This window comes from Petaurus breviceps, unplaced genomic scaffold (assembly GCF_028583685.1).
Source record: "Petaurus breviceps papuanus isolate PSGF00001 unplaced genomic scaffold, PetGlider_PUasm1.0 140, whole genome shotgun sequence".
Taxonomy (NCBI): domain Eukaryota; kingdom Metazoa; phylum Chordata; class Mammalia; order Diprotodontia; family Petauridae; genus Petaurus; species Petaurus breviceps.
The window spans coordinates 50,283,526-50,301,852 of NW_027185698.1; the positions used below are offsets into that span (position 1 = coordinate 50,283,526).

Consider the following 18,327-nt stretch of genomic DNA (forward strand, 5'->3'; position numbering starts at 1 on the left):
CCCTCATTGACAAAAATATTGAGTAGCATAGAGCCAAGGACAGATCTTTGGGAAACCACTGCCCTGCCTCCTGATTGAAATTATTCACTACATCTATGGCCTTGTCACTGAGCCAGCTCTGAGCCCACCTAACTGGACCAACATGTAGCCCAAACTTTTCCATCTTGTCCACAAGCACTTTGTCAACTTCTTTGCTGAAATCTAGGCAGAACCACCACCTTTTCTTAGGTCCTCACTATTTTTAAAGCCCTCTACTTCATAGCATTTCTTTGGTTCATTAACCCAATAACTTTGTCAAAATGTGAAATAAGGTTGGGTCTATCATGGCATGTTTTCACAGAATGGGAATCACAAAACGTCATTGGAAGATAATGCAAAGGCCAATAAGTCCAACTTCAGACTGAAGGTCTACAGAACCACTATGCTGACCTCATTATTGGATGCTTGTGAAACCCAGACAGCCTACTAGCACCATGCCAGAAAACTGAACCACCTCTCTAGTGAGAGATGGAAAGCTGCCTTCCTTTCAGGCCTCTGAAGTCATAATTGGCTGTTGCCCAGGAGGCCTGAAGTCTTTCAGTGGTGATTTCCTTCATTTTGGGGGGTTATTTTTTAAAAATTGTCTTCCTGGTTCTATTTACATTACTCTGCATCAGTTCATACAGGTCTTCCAAAATTTCTCTGAATTCTTCACATTCATCATTTCTTATGACACAGTAAATTCCTTTACACTCATGGAGTGTAAACAATTTGCTTAGCCATTTCCCACCTAGTTAATCCATTATAGGCATATAAAAAGTATTGCTGTTAAGTATTTTTGTGTACATTTCCCTTTTTTTTTTTTTAATGCAGGAAGTAGTTCCATATCCCCATTCCCCCACCTCTTTTCTCTACCACCATCACAGTGGGAATGGGGAGCAGCTCTGATGGGTGCTTCAGAGCTGGAGAAAACAAGAGCTACATTTTCAAATTTAAACAGGCCCAAGTAATGGATTCCCTTTGATAAAAGGGACTGGTGTACATGGGTATCTTTTAGTGTGAGAAGATAAGGAGAAATGGGCTGTGGCTTGTTCATTATTTGTGATCAGCACAAAGAACCACGTGTGGTATCTGGGGACCATGGAGTCTGTAGTAAATGACATTCAGCTATGAAATAGCTGAGCTTATTTAAATAGTGGTAGGGTTCAAGCTTGATGGCTAAAGGAAGCAGCACTTAGAAATATGGGTACAACAGTCCGCTTTTGGGGAAGCCATAAATCTTGCATTTGGCCAGTTGAACTGTTCTGGAAGTCTTAGCGAATGTTATTTAGCATCTAACAGTATTTAGCAAGCCTTGGTAATGCCTAGCAACATTTATAAAACATTCCCTACTGATCCAAGGCCCCTGTGTCCAAAGGCACATGTATCTATGAATTATGACCAGATTTGAGGGTCAGTCTCTTGGTTGGGGGTTAAAGGTCAGTCTGTAGGCAGACTGAGAGGCCAGTCTATGGTTGATGTTGGGGGATCTTTCTGTGGATCTGGCCTTTTTCTCTCGTTAAATCTTGAATTGTAAAGGACTTTTGTAAACAGCAACATTGTGTGATGACCAACTTTGATAGATTTAGCTCTTCTCAGAGGTACAATGATCTAAGACAATTCCAAAAGACTCATGATGGAAAATGCTATTCACATTCAGAGAAAGAACTGTGGAGTCTGAATGCAGAGCAGAGCAGACTATTTTCACTTGTTTTGTTGTTTTTTCTTTCTCACAGTTTTCCCCTTTTGTTCTGATTCTTCTTTCACAACATGTCTAAAGTGGAATGTACATGTATAACCTATATCAGATTGCGTGCCAGCTTGGGGAGAGGGGAGGGAAGAAAGGGAGGGAGCCAAAATTTTGGAACTCAAAATCTTATAAAAATGAAAATTGAAAACTATGTAATTGGAATGTAATATGTAATTGGAAAAAATAAAATACTGTTAAGTGGCGGGGTGGGGGCGGGGAGAAGAAATTAGAAAAAAGAGAAAGAATAAAAAAGGACTTTTGCCCTTGTCTTGGATTAGCTCTCATTACAGCCATAGACCTAGGGGTGTGTGTGGGGAGGGGAGTGGGGGGGGGGCGGGAAGTAGCAGGGCACTGTTCCTAACAATTGTGCTCTCTCTGCTCCAGGTGTCTCAGATCCAGGGCCAGATGGTGTGGATAGCTGTGATCTGCTCTCTATTTGGATTCTTTGGTTTTTCCATTTGCCCAGTTTCCTTTGAGTTAGCTGTTGAATGTTCCTATCCAGTAGGAGAAGGTACCTCCACGGGTTTGGTCTTTGTGATAGGGTGAGTATTGCCCTTGTCCTCTGCTAACCCCTCCATACGCACATCCTTCCCAAGTGTTCCAAACGTGCCTCTGCTCATGTCCAGCCATCTGTACATTCTGTCTTCTGCCAGCCCCAAGCGGTCCTCCTTATAGCCTCCCATCCACCTGCTAACCCTGTGTGACCACTACACAACTTCCCAGGTGCCCCATTCCTGTCCTCTCTGCCAACCCCGTTTGTCCTCCCTTATTGTCTTCTAATTTTCCTGGCAACTCTGTGACTACCCCTACAACCACCCAAATGTCCCATCTCTATTTTCCTTCCTTCTGCCAAATCCTGTATAGCCAACCCTAATCCTCCCCAAATGTTGTCTCCCCACATCTTCCCAGTCTATCAGGAATTCCTGACCTCTTCCAATACTGTGTAGTCACCCCTATACCCTTCCCAAGTGTCTCGCCTCAGCCCACTATCCCTGTTCCCTCATCCCTGTCTTTCCATCTCTACCTACTTCAGGCCCTGATGTCTCCTGCTTCTTCTCTGAACTTCTTTCCTCATTCCCCCCATCCCCCACCAAAGGGGCAGTGAGACCCCAAAGCAGAGTCAGCTTAGAAGGCTGCCTGAGAGAAAGTGCCGCCAAGACCAAGGGCCCTGCTGGTCCTAGAGAGTGAGGGCCTAGTTATGTACCATGATGTCTGGGGAGTTGTACTATCTCTTTGGGTGGGAAAGTGCCTTTAGAACTGAGAGTCAGGAGTCCAGGAAAGGTAAGGACTCAGGCTCTGGCTGTATCTGTGCTGCAGACAAATTGAAGGTGTGATCATCATGGTCCTGTTACAAGCCCTGACAATACAGCGCAGTGGCCACAGCCCCTCCACATGCCAGCTGCAGGAAGACGGCATCCTGGATTGGACAAGTGAGTAATGGCTCCTCCATATGGGCCTAAGCCTGGGAGATCAGGGAACTACAGGCTAGGGGTGGATCAGATTAGATAAATCGCCAAACATTTATTGATTTCCACCTTTCCCTATCCTGCTTGCCCCATGCCAAGCCACAATGGATTCAATCCCACAAACTTTTATAAAGAGCCTACTATGTGTAAGGCATTGTATTAAGCATTAGAGATACAGAGATTAAGTTTCTGCCTTCCAGAATCTTACATTCTAAAAGCCATTCTTTTCCATTCTACCCTATCTCATTTCTTCCCATCCTGCTTCAAGCCACCACATTCTGCCTCATCTTCTTCCAATCAATCCCACTGTCCTTCACTGTACCCTAGCCTATACCATTCAATCCTGGCCTAGCCTGTTTCACCACATCCTTCTTCAAGAGCCTCTCTATCTTTTCTCCCACGCTTTTCTCACATTTCCATTTCCAGCCCCACCATTTCACCCCAGGGACACACACATGTGCTGTTGAGTGGTGGAAAGTATAAGTCCTTATCCAGTAATAGGCATCCTCTTGAATTCAGATTCAAGATGCTCAGATTCAGATTTAGAATTCACATACAATACATTTCAGTGAAGAACTGTATAAAGCAGGGTTAGATGTGTGCTGAGCAGACTGGCAAGTTCAGGGATGTGGGAATTCAGAGAAGGAAAGTGTCAGGGAGGGTTGGGATTGTCAGAGAAGACAGTAGAGAGAAGGGGCCTGGGCTGAGAGCCTTGAAGTCGGGATTCATGTAGACAAAACTCCAGATGGGGCAATAGCAGAATAAGTAATGAACCCTAGAATATTCAGGGGAAGTGGGGAGATACCACATCTTAAATCTAGGGCCAGATTGAGGCTCAGTTACACTACAAGGTCAGGGTTCAGTTTGGGGTTAGGGCTCAGCCTGGGTCCAAGTGAGAGCTTAGTCTTGGAGTAGAGCTGAGAATAATTGTTAGGCCATGATCAGGGGTCACAGTGTGGTTTCGACCAGGGAACAATTTGGTATTGAGGTCAAGAATGGGACTGGGTAAAGGGCTCACTGTGGGGCTAGGTCATAAGGAGAAGCTTCATTGGTCCATATGAGGATGTTGACTTCTAACCATCAGGTTTGTGACTGTGTCTCATGGAGAAGGGTGGGGTAAGATGGTATAGGGTCAGTCTAGGCCTGGGATTCCTGTGACCATACTTCCCACTCCAGATGCTAGAATCTGGGGTAGACTTACATAGCCTGACTTCTCTTTCTCGTCTTGGATTTCAGACTCCATGTTGTTGCTGGCTGGGCTATTTTGTATCTACACTTGCATCTTCGTTATCTTCTTCCACACACCATATAAGCGGCTTCAGGCAGAAGCCAACACTACCTACAGGCCCCACAGGACAGGAAAAGATGAGGAAGACAGGGCTTCGGCTCAGTGACCCAGATATGTTACAGTCTTACCTTCCTACCATTCCCTGACACTTATATCAAATTTCTAGTTTTCAAGTTTCTCAAAAACAACTTTTTTTTTTTAAGCAACTGGGGTTAAGTAACTTGCTCAAGGTTACATGGCCAGTTTCTTTTTTTGTGTGTGTATATGTGAGGGTGTTAAGTGTCTGAGGCTGGAACTGATCCTGGGTCCTCCCGACTCCGGGGCTGGCACTCTACTCACTATGCCACCTAGCCACCACTCAAAAACAACTTCTAATAGAATTTTTGGCAGAAAACATTTTCTGAAAATGTTTTTTTTAATCCTTCTTTCTTCCTACCTCTCTGACAGATGCTCAGCTGGAGAGGCATTGCCAAGGATGTGACTCTTGGTGCAGCCGAGCAGTTTTGGGGGTATGGCATCTGGAGGCAGTGGGGAGACCCTCTATGCCAGGCATTTAGGGAAAGACTTCAAGTCAGCAATGAGGATTAGGGGGACAGACTTTTTTTTTTTTACTATTCAGAGAGAGACTTCACACTAGGCACTGGGGAGAGTTCAGTCCATACACCTAGAAGAGACTTTACAGCAGGCAGCAGGAGAGAATCCATATTGAAAAATGAAAAGATCCATCACATGTGACATTGGGGGGGGGGGAAATTTCTTCTTATAGGAGACAGACAGAGAGGAAAGAAGGAAGAGAGAGGGTTTATTACATGTACTAAGGAGAGTCTTCACCCCAGGCACTGAAGAAAAATGTCATTCCAGAAACTAGAAAATTCTAAATACTTGGGTGATGCTCCATGCCAGAGTTTGTAAAGGAACAAATTGTAGGTGGGATGAGCCCGTGGTTGGGAATTTGGGACAAAGCTTCTAAGCTACTGTCCAGACCTCTGTACCGTGTCATCCAGCTGTCTCAATAGGACTGGCACACAAATGTGTGTTCCAGCCCTTCTTATGTGATGGTATGGAAAGAGTGGGGCAGCTAGGTGGCACAGTGGATAGAGTGCTGGGCCTGGAGTCAGCCAGACACATCTTCATGAGTTCAAATCTGGCCTCAGACACTAGCTGTGTGACCCTGACAAGTCATTTAACCCTGTTTGTCTCAGTTTCCTCATTTGTAAAATGAGCTGGAGAAGGAAATGGCAAACCACTCCAGTATTTCTGCCAAGAAAACCCCAAATAGGGTCACAAAGAATCAGACACAACTGAAGAACAATGGAAAGAATACTAGAGTCAGAGGACCTGGGCTCAAATCCTGGCTCTACCATTTCTTATCTATGTGTGCCTAATAACTTCTCAGGGCCTCAGTTTCCACATCTGTACAATTAAAGGGTAATATTAGAGGATCTCTAATGTGTCTTCCAGCTCTGAAAATCTATAAAACTATGGTCCTCTGCTCCGGGTTAGGAGGGTTTTTCTAGGTTTCTCTGTTGCCGTGCCCAGGAGAGAATTCCTGTGGGAGTCAGTGACCCCAAGGACGAGGCTCTGCTGAGAGATACTGACCCCCCAGGACAAGGTCATTGGATACGTTCAGGAGCAGCAGTCTCCCCTCTTTCCCAGGCTTGGGGCACCCAGGGCAGGCCAGAAGACTGGATATATCTCAGAACTAGGACTCTCCTAGCTCAGAGCTGATGGGGCTTATTCTGGGGCCAGAAATGGGCAGTCAGGTCAGGCCTGTTTGCTGAATAACCTTTATTGAATCAACAATATTTCCCCCCAGTCCTAGTTCTTGTTACTCTTCTTTCTCCTCCCCGTGGGTGATGACGTAGCTCAAAGCTTTATAGTCCAGATTTCCAGCTGCATCAATGGAAGCGAATTGGAACAGCTGATCAATCTGCAGGAGGTTTAGAAACAAAACCATGTCAGGCCATTCTAAGGAATAGGGTCAGGTCACTTCCTGTGATGGCAGGGGAGGAGAGCAGGGGGTAGGTGGGACCGAGTGAGACCTGCCGCTGGCATGTTAGGGACAGGAGAGTTTCATGGGTGTGTGCTGGGGACGCCAGGGGAGAGGGACCAGGAGGCAGCAGGACCACCTCCTTTCCATCAGCCTCCTGGGCTGGAGGAGACCAAAGGGGAGCATTTTACAAAGCGCTTTCACTCATTTCATCGGTAGGCTCCCTAGGACTGACAGAGAAAAGAGAATGCTGGTGCTTGATAAATACCAGCCTGAGTGTGCAGGTGCAGGCTTTGTTCACTTGTTTTGTAGGTCTAGACCAGGGACGGGGAAGCTTTGAGGTTGCAGGCTCACTACCCCTGGTCCAGATCTATGATTTGGGCAGTATAGGGAATTGCTAGTGTAGAAATTCACTCCACTGATGCAGTCTAAAACTCTCAGTCTTGGAGATATGCCTGGGGCACCGAGGGGCTCAGTGATTTGGTTTGGAATCCCCCAGCTAGGAGGTGCCAGAGGCAAGGCTTGAACTCAGCTCTTCCTGACATCAGTATGCAGTAGGCCAGGATTGTCTCTGTTTACTCACATGGGACTAAGAAAAGGCAAGCAATGGCTGTTCTCTGAGCTAGTAAACAGGCTGAGAATAGAAGCAGGTTCAGGAGGGGTTGAGACAAGACCTGGAATGGCAACAGCACAACAATAAGGGAGAAGACCGAGCACTTGGGGGAGCAGTCCCTGTCCCAGAAGGACAGTAGAATTAGAGGCAGAGCCATGCCCCAGACCCAGGGGAGTGGAGATACAGGTGTGGGGCTAGGCTAACCCTGCTTTAGCAAAATGTGAGTTTCTTCAAGTCCTCAGAGGTTCTTGCAATTTTGCCTCAGTTGTATGCAAGGCAACAGGATCTTCTTAAGTTCTTAAAAAGTTTGCTCTCTCAAGTTATATGGCCCTGGGCACCATAGTTTACTCAGCAAACATTCCCCACACAGAGAGATGGAAGATTGAACTCAGGCCCACACTCCGGATTGTCTTACACCTAGGGTCCACCAAAGTATCACTTTCTGAAAACAGCAAGTCTCCACATGATTTCCATGCCATAGTTTGGTCTCTTTTCCCCTTTCTGGACATTTAATGAATGGCAGCAAATAAAGTTCTAGATTCTAGATTCTACCTCACCCATTCCCAGTTATTCACTCTAGTTATTTTTAATAAAGAGATGCTGTTTTTATGTTTTTGTGGCCTTAATTATTATAAGTGTGAATGGTTTCCCAAGAAAACGGATGGGGTGGGTTGCATGTGTTTGTATAAAACAGCTTCAAATGTTGTGTGTTTTATCTAAGTTGCATGGAAATTGAAGAAGAGGATGGGAGAACTGGGAGGGGGGAGCAATTAGCTTGTGTTCAAGGGGAAAAGTTGAAGAAAAAGGCAAAGCCCCAAAGTGACAGAGCAAAGGACCCAATCCCCAAACTCTAAACCTATTTACTGGGAACTGGCAAAGGGCTGTGGCCCCATAGCAGAGATCAACATTATGTTAGGAGAATCAGTCGTTGAAATTTTAGGGTAAATCACAGAATCTGAGGGTTGGAAATAATTTTAGAGGCCATCCAGCCAAATCCTATGTGAATCCCAGCTACATCCCTGATAAATGGCCACAGCCTCTGCTTAAAGACCTCCAGTAACACGGAACTCACAATCTACCAAGGTCACTTGTTCCACTTTGGGACAGCTCATAATTGTTAGGAAGTTCCTCCTTATACCAAGTCAAAAATCTGCCTCTGCAACTTCCATCTATTTCTCCTAATTCTTTTCTCGGGGGCCAAGTAAAAGTCTTTGTCACTCTTCCATAAATTTTCCACTGAAGTCCTCCTCTGATGCCTCACTGTTTTGCAGAGGCACTACAACCTCTTTGGAAGGCTCTAAGAAAGACCAAGCTAGAAAGAGTCTGCATAGAGACCTGGAGATATCCAAGGACCTTAGCTAAGTTTGTAAGGGTTCATTCACCCAAAGTTGCCTACTTGGTCATCAATTTTTCTGACCATAGTAACTTATGAAACAGATAAAAATAGAAAATAGCTGTTAGTCCTGTGCAACTTCCTGTTTCTGTTTCAGTATATTGGTAGGATAGGGAGCATCAGATGGTAAAAATAACATTTTTGGACTTGTCTATGAATAGTTTAACTTTGTATTTTTAATATGAAGTCTTCAGGGACAGCTAGGTGGTGAAGTGAATATAGCACTGGCCCTGGAGTCAGGAGGACCCGAGTTCAAATCCAGCCTCAGACACTTAACACTTAACTAGTCATGTGACGTTGGGCAAGTCACTTAACCCCAACTGCCCTCCAAAAAGAAAAAAAGAAGTCTTCAATGATGAATCAATATGCAAGTAGAAGAACTGAACCATATCTATAATGATATTCTCACTATAAAAGAAACTAAAAGACATGAATAAGTTGTTGTTAAATGGAAAGATGGCTCACAGAAACTCCTAGGAAAAGCAAATAAGAGTTAGCCTAGTTCTACTATGTACCCTCAGCCAAGAAAAAAAAAATCATGGGCCACTTGGTCATCTTGCTTTGCATTGCCTATGATGAGCATAATTAAATGCGCCACCAAAAAGGTAATTGGAATTTATGTGCAAAAATCCATTGTAGAGGATAAAGTAGACAAATGTATGAAGAAAATTCTTCAAGTCAACATATTCCTTGACTTCAATATAAAAATGGGCATGGGAGAAAAATGGTGAAGAATTGGAAGATAATGAAAAATATTTTAAAATAATGATTCAAAGTCAAAAAATGAATACACCAAAGGTTTGTAGAATATTGAGAAGCCTCATTTCATCCTTAATACTTTCTTCAAGATAAAAATCAAAAGGTGTTGAACTGATCAAATACTACACATCACCAAAAGTGCAATTTACTCTAGAGACTTCTTATCAGCATGATATGCATTTTCAGAACAAGTTATCTATGTATATTTAGGGAATGGATTAGATCAAGAGAAAAGACCAAATTTTTTAAAAGGGTAAAGATGAGAAAAAGATACTTAGTATAATGAGAACAGCCCTAACCTGACCTATTTAAACAAGCTATTTACTCTAAAAAATGGAAAGTGGGGAAAAATAAACAAACAGACTGACTCTGAATACTGACTTTCCTTAGAGAAACATAACTAAGGTAAAAATAAAATGAGGCAGAAAGTGTCTGGAAAACTCTTTTCTTCTTGCCAAGTGGAGATACAGGGCCTAGGGCTGAGCACCAGTTTCAAATACATAATTTACAAAACAGTGGGGAGGGGGATGATTAAAGATTGTGAGCCAGGCAAAACAATGAAAAGCAGTTGAGAAGGAAAAAGACCGACCCTGCAGAAAACTTGGTATGAGAGTCAGCCAAGTTTTGCAGTGATGAGAGCATCTGTAAAAATGAAACCGGAAGGAGGACAACAAATCTGCCAGTGTTTTCTGTAGCTGTCTAGTCTCCTCAACAATTAAACCCCCTTGCTGGATCAGTCAAAAAGCACTTATTAAGTGTTTACTGTATGCCTGTTTGTTACTAAGGATTTGGATTGCTTAGAACACTGCCTCTCTCCCCAACCCGTTAGAACTCTCAAGGAACAGAGACAAATTCAGTTACGACAAGATTCAGGTCTTGTCATAGAATTAGATGGAATTAGGATTAAGGATTAGATGGAATCTGATTTTACAGCTCTCACTGCTCACTCCACATTGGTAGGTTATGCATGGAAGGAACTGGCAACAAACACAACTCGGAGACTTATAGGCAGGTGTCGATACTGGAAAAGGAGACTCAAAGTAAATGCTACTACCTCCATGACTCAGCCCCTCCCCTTACTGCCAAAACACACACACATCAGCTCCCCATCCTCCCACCCTGAAGGAGGGAGCTCATACTTAAGTTGGTTCCGGGCTACCATTTTTGGCCATCTACCAGCTGTCTTGCCTGCATGCTGTCTCCTCTAAATATACAATGGGGAACTGCGATCAGTTGCTCTCTTGCTTGGATGTCCCTGTAGCCAATGACAGAACTGGAGGGGATCTCCCTATGTAAACAGTGGCACCAATGGTCTTCCTCTGCCAGTCTCATATGCTGCTCCTTCAGGACTCTTGCACTTAGGAAGAGGAAATGACTCTTTCTTAAGAAAATTAATTCTAAAAGACCAACTGGGCCTGACAAATAATCCTAAGGAAATTCAACTGAATTTTAATGGTACTCAGGGATTGGTCTTCAAGGTATTTCAGAGAGGGGGAAGATTCCAAAAGAATGGGAAAAATCAGACAATATTACTTAAAAAGAAAAAAAGTGACTAAAAAAGCAGTAGCAACTTTAAACTCATAGTCCCATGCTCTTATCTCTATGAAATCTTTATGAGAAGAGTCTATCCTTGAAAACAGGATTGTGTTTCAGATGATTTTCTATGGAAGAACCTATTTGTACAATCACAAAACTGATTGAGAGGTATACATAATAAAAGATCCTGCTGCATGAATTGCTGAATTTCTTTTTTAAAAAACATTTTACGGGGGCAGCTAGGTGGCACAGTGAATAGAGCACCAGCCCTGGAGTCAGGAGGACCTAAGTTCAAATGTGACCTCAGACACTTACCACAAAAAACTAGCCATGTGATCTTGGGCAAGTCATTTAAGCCCAACTGCCCTCCAAAAAGCAAAAAAAAAAAATTTTTTTTAACTTAGTAAAACAAAATGCAACTGTAGACTCCTCAAAGCTGGTATCTCCCCTGAGAATGTTAAAAGTGCACAAAACTCTGACATGAAACTTGGAGCCCTCTGCTCCCAGCATGGTTTCTGGCACATAGTAGGCATTTGATAATCACCTTTTCTTTGAAGAACTCAATGGTTGTTCACATTGAGTAAAGGTGAAAAATAGAGAGGTACTAGTGATACTGATATTGTATAGGTGCACCTATTCTCAGACATTATCAAACTAATTGACAACATTCATGAAACATTACAAATTTTCTTTAGTGAAATTCATAGCATTGTGAAAGAAATTAGCTTAATTGTCTCCATGAGAATAACAAAACTGATGAAAAGCATATTTTTACCCAGATAAACATGGAGGTGAAGGGACAGCCCACTGAATCTGAATCTCTCTCTCTCTCTGTCTGTCTCTCTCTCTGTCACTACAGATGGATAATGAGTTGGGCCCAGAATTAAATAGGAGAGCACATATGAATTGCATTTGGGAAATTGCACAGAACCTTTGGTGATCCCAAACTGCTTGCTACCAGAAAGACCCATTTCGCGACACCAACATTTTCCTGGTAATGTTACATGTCTGTACTATGGAACAATATAATCTCAGAAGAATCAAAATCCTACAGATGGGCATGTCAGCTAAAGTATATCACCGACAACTTGTACATTAAAAGTGGTATAAAAGACCTTCCCAAAGACATACAACCTCTCACAGAGTGGTCACACAGCAGATGAGTGGGGGGGGGGGCCAGCGCGCAGGGAAGATAGCAAAGACACAAACTGTGTGCTACACAGATATCCTAAACATATTAAAACAGTCAGTAGTCACCAGTGCCTTGGTGAGGGGATAGTGGGCAGATTCTTTATGAAGGATTTAGGGGAGGGTATCGACAATGAGAATCACAGGCTTAAAATGTGTAATATTGTATGCCAGGCACTGCGCTAAGCACTTTATAATTGTTATCTCATTTGATTCTCAAAATAACCCTGGGAAAGAGATGTCATTGTGATCCCTATTTTACTGATGAGGATACTGAGGACAAGAGGTTAAATGACTTGCCCAGGATCATACAGTTAGTAAGTGTCTGAGGTCCGGTCTTCCTGTTCCAGGCCCAGTATTCTATCCATTGTCCTACCATCTACATTGCATGTGTCCTAAGTATGTGAGCTGAAGGAAGCAAATAAGTACATTATACTGTGTGCCAGGCACTCTGCTAAATGCTTTACAAATATATCATTTAATTATTTTCATAGTTATTAATATTAATAATAATTTAATATTAATTAACAAACATTTAATTCTCACAACCCTGGAAGGCAAATGACATTGTTATCTCCATTTTATGGCTGAGGAAACTGGGACAGGTAGAAGTTAGATGACTTGCCCAAGATCAGATATCTAGTAAATGTCTGAGACTAGATTTGAACTCAGGTCTTCCCGACACTAGACCCAGCTCTCCACTATCCACTAGATGTCCTCAGTGAAGGACCAGCTGCACGGGCTACCTATTTACCTGAATTCCTAAAACTAATTTTTAAGAAATTTTAAAGATGAATCATACATCAACTTTCTAATTTAAGTATTATTAATATTTGGAAAATCATATCATTCACATATTATGGAATTTTAATAATCTGAATAACAGGCTTTCTTCATGCACTTGTTTTTATCTCTGAGGATAGTTAGACTGAACTTTTTGAAGTCTTTTCAGAAAACCATTTATGAATCTCTGACTCATTCACAGATTCGATTATATTGGTACAAGGTCATCTGTAAATGAGACTCAGCAGTGGATCTCACCATCTCCAGGGAATCCCTCTTCCATTTGGATTCTGTCCTGGACATCTTCCATGACAACTGCAAACATCTTTAGTGAACCCCTGTCTCCCTCTTTTATATCCCATTTGCTACAAATAATCAGAAGATAATCAAGCAAAATTTTGTTACTTCTCCCAAGAGATTTAGTATGACCTTAACATAGGCAAAAAAAATACCTGGTTGGAGGAGGCCTTTACAATTTTGTCTTGTTCTTCCAAATCAATTTCTTTTAATAGTCAAGATACAATGAGCACAATGGGATCTTTAAAGTAAATTTTGAGACTGTCAAAATGCATGCAGTCTACTGTAGACTATCATTTAGAAAAATCTCCCTTTTTTTCCTTCTCATATTTTTATCAAGTTTATCCCTGATACTTAAGTAGATAATTAGATTCATAAAGACATTTTTTTTAGGGGTGAGAAAGTAGGGATATAGATCAACAGACACTGATCTTCACTTGATTGACGTTTCTCTGTAACACTATCCCTGATCTCCCCCTGGATTTTCAGTATTTTTGCTTTCATTAGTTACCTTGAGGCTTCTTCTCTTGTGCCCCCCAGCATGGACCTCATCTGTATATACCTGGCTTGTTCCAGTCGCCCTTCCTCTTTTTATATGACTTGTTAACATTTCAAATTGCCCCTGCAGCATAACACCAATGGAGATGCTCTGAATCCAGATTCAGTGGCTCTACTATGATTTGTGGGAGGGAAATTGTTATAGAAGTATTGCCAGATCTTTTCCAATTTTTTTTTGCTCTACTTCTAGCTTAACTTATAAATTTCTTGGGATAATCTGGTCTAAATGGTTCTCACTCCAAACTTTATCTAGAGCTGTTTTCCCCTCCATGGCTTCTTGCTGTTTTAGGAGGTATGATTAAGGATCTCCCACCTTCCTCCTTTATAAGATTTTACAAATGAATTTATATTCAAAATCCATGTTGTTCCTTCCATGCCTCTCTAATTGGCAAGGGGATCTACTGCCTTTTTTGTCTATTCTACCTCCAGGATGGCATAAGTGGAAGGGCTGCACAAACCCGAAGGACAAATTCGCGTTTTTCTTTGTTTCATGGCTTCTGTTAGTAAAAGAATTCATCCCCAAGCCTGCTAGAGATATGCTTCTCTATACTTAGCTAGGCTGGTCCTTTGAGAAACAACTACATCTGTTGTTAGGATTGTACTTGAAACCTTTCCAGAATGGTAGATCCTGCCTGAGCTTGAACTGAGCCTTTGAGAACCCATAGCTTCCTCCATACCACTGAAAGTATTTCTGGTGGGAATTTTGCCGAGAAACTCATGACTATCCGTCCTAAAATGTGGTTTACAGAATTGAACACAATAATCCAAATGTGGTCTAACCAGGGCAGAGGACAGTGGGACTATCACTTCTTCCAGTCTGGTTATGCCTCTATTACTATGACCTCATTGAATTAAACCTTTTAATTATCATGTCACTTTGTCAATTCATCTTGAGTCCATTAAAGTCCCAAGACTATTTTTCACTCATGACTTTTATCCTTCATCCTACAATATCCAAGAGTAAATCTCCACCATACAAGAGCTGTTACAGTCATAGTATTGAACTTGCTATCGATAGGAACTTTTTAACCTTTTAGTGTCATGGCAATCTGGTGAACCCTATGGACCCCTTCTCAGAATCATATTTTTAAATTCATAAAATATATAAGATTATAAAAAATCAATTATGTCAAAATAAAAAAGTAATTTTTTTCTCATCCAAGTTTATGGAATCCCCAAAGTCTGTGGACCCCAGGTTAAAAAGTCCTGCTACAGGTGCTTTCAAGCGGAACTGGTCATTAGCGTCATATGAGAGAAACTTGGTTTACACATGAAAATCAGTTGCTCCCGTGTTCCTCCTGTTCCCCATACTTAGCCTTGGATGACCAGCTCTGTGGAAACACACACACATACCAGCCTTGGCCTCCCTCTAGTGGAAGGAGGGATTCACCATGGCTTGAGGGCATCAGTGACACCCCCAAGATCTCCTCATAGAGAACACTGTATACTACCTTTGGATTCCTGGACAATTAGACAGCCTCTGAGGGACCAGGACAGAGTACCCAGCTGAAGCTCAGGACATAGTAAACTATTACAGTAACAAGTCCAATAGGAAGATTCATGGAGCACTATGATGACCCAGAAGCCACTGCAGCTGTGTAATCACACACAGAACCCTCAAACCCTACAGCAACCACATGCTAAATGAAGTAGGTTCTTGAGTCATTCATTGGACTTTAGTCTACCTGGAAAAGAGTCAGAGTCAGAGCTGGGTAATTGATCCTTGTTGGGACCCCTTTTCTCATGTCAGGTCAATATACCACTCCAGGAGTCTCTGCCTTGGAAGAGAGCCCATGTGCAGGAGACCCTCCAACAAGGACCCATCTGTCTCCGATATGCTTTGGCACCTCAGGTGTTCAGCCTCCGCTAGACACCACCTACTTTCTAATGCAAGGGTGATACACACAGTCTCTAGGAATATTCACTGAGGGAAAGAGTATAGGAGGAAGAGCAAGAGAAAAAAAGCAAACCTCTTCTGCAGTCATCTTGTCAGCCTGGGACATCAGCAGACGCTTTATGCTGATAGAAGCAGAAGGGAAAAGCATCCTGGTCAGTTCAACCTTTTTTTTAGATAAACATCACAGTATCCCAATGGCCAATAAGATTCAAGCCCAGAACTTGGGGCTCCAAGGGATGAATTTTTCAGAAATGGAACATTTACAGAAATGGAACCATTAAGAAATCAAACCTCTATCAGAATGGTGTATTAAAGTATGCTTTCCAGCAGGTTAGCGGATTACTCGTGTCATTCATTCATACACACATACACACACACACACACACACACACATACACACAGACACACACACATTCAGGATCCACAGAATCCATCTGAAGTGAGACGTCACCTCCCTCACACCTGCTGGCCTGACTCTGGCTCTCAGCAGGGTCATCCCTCACTCCTGATGACCTGGCCCTTGAAGTCCCACGTCCCCCCCACCCCCTTACTTCCTCTGGCCCTCACTCCTGACTTTTTTCCCCATTTTCTGTGACCAGGAACCTTTCACAATTCCTTAATCCATACTGACATGTTCCTCATCCCTCCATCCCTGCATCCCCACAACCTAGAGACAAATTGAAGAGATTTATTTACTAATCCTTATTGATTTTCCCTTTGGCATCTGGGTCCAGCATCTTGAAGGCATTCAGTATTGTCTCCTCTGTATCTGTCCCTGCAGGAACAACCAGAAAGGTGAAATTAGCTACAACCTTGTGAGAGATTCTGACTGAGCCTTCCTTCCCTCCACAGCGTCCAGGCCTAGACCAAGTCAGACTGCCAGAGTTCAGAGATCCCAGGTGCCTCCTACTCCAACCCCCTCATTTTAGAGAACAAGCTGAATGGAAGGGACTTCCCCAAAGGCACACAGAAGAATGGTAGTAGATTCAGGACTAGAAGACCCTGGTTTCTTTTTCTTTTTTTTTTATTAAAGCAATTGGGATTAAGCAACTTGCTTAAGGTTACATGGCCAGCTTTTTTGTGTGGGTGTTAAGTATCTGAGGCTGGAACTGATCCCAGGTCCTCCCGACTCCAGGGCCGGCGCTCTTACTCACTGCACCACCTAGCTGCCCCAAGGACCCTGGTTTGTTGACTCCTAGGGTCCACTTTCCTATAGTGCAAAGAGTGCTGGGCTTGGAATCAGGTAACTTGGTTTCAAATTCCAGCTCTTCACTTACTCCTGGGAAAAGTCACAATCTCTCTGAGCCTCAGTTCCCTCATCTATAAAATAGGGGGGCTATGTTTGTACTTGCTACCTCACAGAGCTATTGTGAAGCAAGTGCACAGCAAACTTTAAAGAAATATTATTATTTCTGCTATATCTTGTTACTGCTTTGTTATGGGAAAGCCAGAAGGAGCAGACAGTTTGATGGGGACCAAGGAGCAGCAGATGCAGAAAAGTCCATGCTGGTGCTGGCCTGTGAACCAGAGGTGTGGAGATAATGTCAGGGCAAAGGGGAAGGAAAGGAAGAGGAAGTGGAGACAGTAGCATGGGCTGTAGCAATGAGGGAGGAAAAGCCACTAGATGAGCTAGTGGTCAGTGGAGGCCACAGCCAGCCAGGGTGGTTCTGACACTAACTGTTGTAGCTTAGGAGGGAGAGATCAGAGAGTGGGCTTCCTGGAGGAAGGGACCCGAGCCTCTGAAGGCTAAGGCGAAGCAAGGCCTGGGCATGTGGTCCACATTCCATCTGGGCAATGAGACATGAAAAAGTATGTCCCAGGAAAAGAAGAAGCTGTGGAGTTCCCTTGGCTTCTGGTGGGGCCAGCCCAAGGAGATGCCGAGCAGGAGCCCAACACCTAGGCCATCTGGCCTCTGCCTCCACGGGGCCACTGAACTCACCGTTCAGCTTCTCTCCAAACAGGTTCAGGAACATTGTGAAGTTGATGGGGCCTGTGGCCTCCTTCAGCATAGCATCCAGCTCGTCATCTTTAACATTAATCTTGCCTGTATCAGGGAGACAGGAAGGATGGGGGCTCAGGAAGGTGGGAATGGGGGGGCATAGAGACAGGGAGAGAGAGTGACAAGTGGGAAGTGGGGAAAAGGGACCAGGGGTACAGAGAAAAAAGGAAGAAGAGAGGGAGGGGAAGAGGAAGGAACAGAGAGGGGGACACAGTAAGGGGGAAAGGAGGAGTAAGGGAGAAGGGAAGGGAGAGGAAGGAAGAGAGGAGAGGAAGAGGAAGGGACAGAAAGGGGAACACAGTAAGGGGGAAAGGAGGAGAAGGGAAGGGAGAGGAAGGGAGAGAGAAGGAGGGCAAGAGGAAGGGAGAGGTATAGGGAGAGAAGAGGGAGAGGGAAAAAAGAGGATTAGGGAGGAAAGGAGAGAAATAGGCAAGAGGAGACAGAGAGGGAGAAGGGGGAAGAGGGACAGTAAAATGGAGGTAGTTTGGGGTTGGAGTGGAGAGTTCAGGACAAAAGGAACAAGAGATAGAAACCAGGAAAAGGAAAAAATGGTGGCAGGGAGATGGAGAGGGCAGAGCCAGGGATTGAGAGAGACAGACAAAGATAAGAAGGGAAAGAGGGACAAAGGCAAAGAGGTAGAGACACACAGTTTTCATTCCTACACTTGAATTATAAGGGGAAATAATGTCACTAGCCTCAGAATCCTCTAAAGCTGTGTCCAACCTCCCCCACCCCCACCATCCTCTTAAATAGGCAAACCTCACTTCCCACAACTCCAGCCTATTTAATCAT

The 18,327-nt window shown here is 43.5% G+C and overlaps 2 protein-coding genes across 8 annotated transcripts in view; one reads left to right on the forward strand and one right to left on the reverse strand.

Moving 5' to 3' along the window:
- The window catches only part of SLC49A3 (solute carrier family 49 member 3), a 60,348-nt gene extending 48,402 nt beyond the window's left edge, over positions 1 to 11,946 (forward strand). The window contains exons 8-10 of one of the 3 annotated variants that reach the window (XM_069072641.1): positions 2,153 to 2,310; positions 3,086 to 3,198; positions 11,673 to 11,946. In XM_069072641.1, the coding sequence (XP_068928742.1) occupies positions 2,153 to 2,310; positions 3,086 to 3,198; positions 11,673 to 11,680 (279 nt within the window). In that variant the 3' untranslated portion in view covers positions 11,681 to 11,946. Of the gene's footprint in view, positions 1 to 2,152; positions 2,311 to 3,085; positions 3,199 to 4,470; positions 7,739 to 11,672 lie in introns of those variants that run through there. The other 2 variants (XM_069072624.1, XM_069072633.1) reach the window with 2 other exon arrangements.
- Positions 6,292 to 18,327, reverse strand: part of MYL5 (myosin light chain 5) — a 23,500-nt gene continuing 11,464 nt past the window's right edge. For 4 of the 5 annotated variants that reach the window (XM_069072703.1, XM_069072695.1, XM_069072678.1 and 1 more), the window contains exons 4-7: positions 17,476 to 17,580; positions 16,233 to 16,311; positions 15,610 to 15,658; positions 6,292 to 6,452 (exon numbers count right to left, since the gene is read on the reverse strand). In XM_069072703.1, coding sequence (XP_068928804.1) covers positions 6,351 to 6,452; positions 15,610 to 15,658; positions 16,233 to 16,311; positions 17,476 to 17,580 — 335 coding nt within the window. In that variant the 3' untranslated portion in view covers positions 6,292 to 6,350. Of the gene's footprint in view, positions 6,453 to 7,095; positions 7,187 to 15,609; positions 15,659 to 16,232; positions 16,312 to 17,475; positions 17,581 to 18,327 lie in introns of all 5 variants that reach the window. The other variant, XM_069072688.1, reaches the window with a different exon arrangement.